This window comes from Alligator sinensis, unplaced genomic scaffold, assembly GCF_000455745.1.
Source record: "Alligator sinensis unplaced genomic scaffold, ASM45574v1 scaffold632_1, whole genome shotgun sequence".
Lineage (NCBI taxonomy): Eukaryota > Metazoa > Chordata > Crocodylia > Alligatoridae > Alligator > Alligator sinensis.
In genome coordinates, this window is record NW_005842408.1 from 1,267,854 (window position 1) to 1,272,744 (window position 4,891).

At 44.3% G+C, this 4,891-nt stretch overlaps 1 protein-coding gene across 15 annotated transcripts in view; it reads left to right on the forward strand.

Moving 5' to 3' along the window:
• DLG1 (discs large MAGUK scaffold protein 1) overlaps window positions 1–2,763 on the forward strand; it is a 272,859-nt gene extending 270,096 nt beyond the window's left edge. For all 15 annotated transcript variants that reach the window (XM_014522896.2, XM_025211513.1, XM_006029987.3 and 12 more), the window contains one exon: window positions 1,602–2,763. In XM_014522896.2, coding sequence (XP_014378382.1) covers window positions 1,602–1,708 — 107 coding nt within the window. In that variant the 3' untranslated portion in view covers window positions 1,709–2,763. The remainder of the gene's footprint in view (window positions 1–1,601) is intronic.
• Window positions 2,764–4,891: the final 2,128 nt, after the last annotated feature.

Sequence of the window (4,891 nt, forward strand, 5' to 3'; positions counted from 1 at the left end):
AGCCATTGGCATGGGGTCCTATAAGTCAAGGAACTGGGGAAACAACTCAGGGACTATCATGGAGTTGGTGGGTCCTTTGTTTCCCTTTCCGCTGTATCCCATGCTCTTTACTCCCCATTCCTGCCATGGCCTGGGTCCTCTCTCCTCCTACCCATCCCTGCGTGCTGCCCTCTGCATAATCGCACTCTTGTCAATGCATCACTCCTCCTCAACCTGACTTCTCAGCCCCCAAACCCTCAAGACAGTTCTGACTTCCCCCCACCCTCCTTTTTTCCCAGCTCAGCACCAGAACAGTTAACCCTCTACAACAAATGACAAGCACCCACATTTCAGGCTGCTGTGTATTGGGAACTCCTAACACAATGAGTTATGACTTCTTGGTTTCTTTTGGTCATAGTCAGGTCCACTGTTCAGGAAACAGGAATACATCAACGTGAGCCACCAATGCGATGATGCAGCCAGTAAAGCAAACCAACCCTGGCTCGCATCCATAGATGCTTCTCAAGTCAATCTCAGGATGTCATCCTCCCGCTGTACTCAGCCTTGGTGAGGCCGCAGCTGGAGTACTGCATCCACAGTTCAGGACGGATGTGGAGAAGTTTGAGAGAGCCCAGACAAGAGCCATGTGCACGATCATAGGGCAGGAGAATAGGCCTTATGAAGAGAGGCTGAGAGCCATGGGACTCTTCTGCCTGGAAAAGCGCAGGCTCAGGGGGGACTTGGTGGCAGCCTATAAGTATATAAGGGGGATACATCGGGATCTGGGGGAACATCTGTTCACCAGATCACCCCAAGGGATGACAAGGACCAACGGTCACAAACTCCTCCAAGATCGTTTCAGGCTGGACATAAGGAAAAACTTCTTTACTGTCCGAGCCCCCAAGGCCTGGAGTAGACTCTCTCCAGAGGCAGTGCAGGCACCTGCTCTGGACTCCTTTAAAAAATGTTTGGATGCGTATCTTGCTGGGATCCTCTGACCCCTGCTGACTTCTTGCCCCTGGGGCGGGGGGCTGGACTCGATGATCTTTTGAGGTCCCTTCCAGCGCTGATGTCTATGAAATAGATTATCCTAATTTGTCTTTTTCCCTCTAGTTAGTTAGCATTGCTTAGTCTTTGGTATTGGTTCTCTGCTAGTATTATCCCCGAGGTAGAAGAATAGCCACATACCCCCAAGTTATCTCACGTGCGGGTGCAGAGCATGTGTAATTTGTGGTCTTCCGTACAGCAAATCCGCTCGTGCCCCACAAGCACATTTCCTGAAAGTATAAACCTTGGAGAGGTAGGTAGGAGCAGCCAGCCTGTATATCCTCCAGCATCTGCCAAGACTTCTGGTTCAAGCTTGCAGCACACAGCGGTGTTACAGCTCAGGGCAGTGTTTGTAGCATGCCCCTACGAGCCTCTCCTCAGTTCCTGCAATGCCCGGATGACTGGAAAGCCCACCTTTGTGTTGCTGCTGCTGTGGCGTGCTGCCCGTTTGTCTCACCCACCGGGGTGCAGGTCACTGAAGATCTGAATTTTCCCTGGCAAAGAAGTTTAGAGCTTCTCACTTTGTTTGCAGAGCCAGCAAGGGAACTTTCTGACTTCGATATTTTATTTTGCAGCTATTGTCCAAGGAGACACGCTGGAAGAAATCTACAACCAGGTGAAACAGATCATAGAAGAGCAGTCCGGTCCTTACATCTGGGTCCCAGCAAAGGAAAAATTATGAAAATAGAGAGATTTTTTTATTTTCATTTTCTAACTAAAGATGTCATCTATTGTATTTGACAACTCTTCACTCCTTCCAGAGGAGCATGTCCCTAGCTCTTTGCAGTATGGGCCACTCCTTACCATCACATTCTGCAGTTCCCATAACCTATCACATTTTGATGTCTGTTTTAGTTTAAATAATTTGTATAATTGCGTGTTGTTGGTTTGCCATTTTTCAAACATGAAGGTGGAATGGCCTGACCAGCTATTAAGGGTTGGGGGTAGGAAATTATGTGGTAAAATCCTTAATGTTTAAGGGAAAGTAACTTTCAGAGATTTTCAGAAAAGCTTTATATACATTCTTTTAAGATTTCGTAACAAATGAAAGTCGTCTTACTTAACGATGTTGTAAATTGTGAGCAACTTTGCACGCTTAACTTTAATAGCATGGTTTGGCCGAGGCATTTAATTTCCAGTTTTATTTTCTGAGTTGATTTTTATTGTCATAGCAAATTTTTCTTTATGGGCAGTTAATGAGAAACTTTTTTTTAATTTCCCAGTTAATTATTAATTAACTTCCATTACTTCGTAAGGGATATTCATTTTCATAATTTCATAAGGATATTCTTATAATCTATTTTTTCATTTTTTGCCAATAAAATTGCTAGGGATAAAGATGTTTAATGTTTTTAATCTCGCTCATGCAACACTATTTGCAGTGTCTTACAAAAGTTGTTTGTAGATAATGGTCATCACACTTTTTTGAGTCCTAAACATCTTTAGGTGCTAGGGAAGTTTGCATTTTACAAAGGGGCGGCAAATTTTCATGGTCAGTAATACAGGAAATGTTTGCAGAGATGGGTGATCGTTAAGGTAATGAGACAACAAGTGAGATTCATAGCCTAGAACTGTGTGTGTTCTTAGGGGGTCAGATTTTAATGAATATTTTACCCACAATAACTGCCTATTTTGTTATAATAAAATATATATATTAAACTTTCTTTAACTAAACTCTGTAACTATGGGAATTATTTTCTTCACATAGTTGCGTGCGCGTGTACACACACACACACACACACACACACACACACACACACACACACACACACACACACACACACACACACACACACACATATATAAATATATATATTAAATATATATTTTTCTTTTACCACCTATTCCTTCCTAGCTTTTTGTTTTGAGAATAAAGATTAAATTAGAATTTATGTTCTGTAATCATGTAAAATGAAATCGGGGTATGGTACCTGGGTAAAACATTTGAGGGATATTAGCAGCAAAACAAAATATGGGCAAGTTCTCCTCTTTTCTACAAAGTTTCAAATGTTTGATTTTTCTTCCTGCCTCCCTCCTCCCCCCCAATATGATGTGCATGTTTTTAACCAATGGGAGAATTTGGAGAAAACGAGTCAGTTTTTATGTATGTGTTTATCTCAGATTGCATCCGTGTTGTGTCCCATAGCTGCTCTCATTGGAGGTGTGCAGGCATCTGTGCTGAGCAGTTATAAATATCTTTTAGCAAAATGTAGAACTAACATCAGTCATGAAAAATACTTCCGTCCCAACACTGCTCAGTGCTGCCCATTGCGTATCTGGAGTTAGGTATAAGAGAGATGTATTTCTGACAGCCTCGGTGCAGTTTCTCCACCAAATTAGCTTTGATTTGTAAAGAGCTATCAACGACATCCATTCCGTTTGTCAGAAAGAGGAGAACAGCTAATAAACTTTATTGTACAAAATACTTGTCAAATGTGTCTTTAATTGAATAATCTAAAGAGGAAGTAGAATTAAGAAATCAATTTTGCAAACAAATTGGCAGGAACATGTGAGAAACAATGTGATGAAGAACCTTGATAACTGGTATCTGAAGTTTAATATAGTTATATTAAATGTAGATCACTTTTACGGTGAAGAGTTGTGCTACACGTGCATTAGAGAAGAAGAATGTGGCTGCAGAGTGCAGCGAGAGAAGGGCGCGTCAGCGTGCAGTGGGGATGGAAAGGATCCAGCCGAGCGCTGCCCTGTGAAGGCAGGGAATACACGCTCCGCTCTGTATTTTTATGGGCTCTTCTGCTTCTGCCACTAGAAAGTATTCTCAAATTGATACCGCATATTAATTACATGAACCAGACATGCATTAATTTTTCTGAAGCCTTCTGTCTGAGGATCAAAGTATTGAAAAATAACTATGGATGTTGGGTGCACAATTTGAGATGCATTAAGAGGATCTGGCTTCTAAACTCAGCTTCTAAACCCTTTTGTGGTGTCCCAAACTGGGTGTGTGTAGTACTCAGAAGGAGATTTTTTTATGTTACATATTTTTTCCTGGAAAGCTAGCCATCTTTGTGATTATTTCTTTAAGGTAAGTTTTTCTACAGTAGGTCCAATAAAAGATACCCTGAAACCACATTTCCTGGACCACCACGGCTACAGCAGTCCAACCACGCTACCGTTTTGCAAGGAATTACGGAGGTGGGAGAACTCGAGTGCGATGCTCTTCCCCACTCCTGTATAAAAGGATAAGAGTATTTCAGCAATTGCTGTTGTAAGCATTTGCCTGGTGCTAGTTTGGGGGTGGAAGTCCATTTCCTTCTGCGTGTCTAGTGGCCATTTTGTAGCCGTCTCCCTGGATGGTTTTTTGGCTTCTGCTTTATGCGCTGAGTGTGTAAGCCTGTGTGTATAAAGTACGTGCATGCTGTGCACATACGTTGCTATGTATCCACGCGCCTGAGTCCTATCCCAGCAAAGACGGCTGAGTGGTCAGGGCACTCACCTGGGAAGATGGAGACTTGAGGTCAGGCCCCTTTTGTTTGAGGAGTTTGAACCTGCGTGCCTCCAGCTTCCCAGTGCAGTGCAGCTGTGAGCGGGCCACAGATGAGGCGCTTCCCAGGCCCACATCCCACCCTCCTTTTGGGGGGGCCACTGCCCCTGGTGCTCAGCAGGCGTTGGATAACATGAATGGCAGGAGCTCAGTGAGGACTGTTCTGCCCTACGGAAAGCAGAGTCCAAGCTGGAAGCCAGTCTGCTCCCTTCCACGGTAGGAGCCACGCACCTTCGGCTTGGTCTTTTCCTGCCAGCCCCTCGTACCTCCCAGCCTTGGCTGCCTGGGCGCGGGGGCGCTGCTCCCAAGGGGAGGCTGGGGGAGAAGGTTCTCTTCCGCCTCCAGCCTGAAAACCTCCCT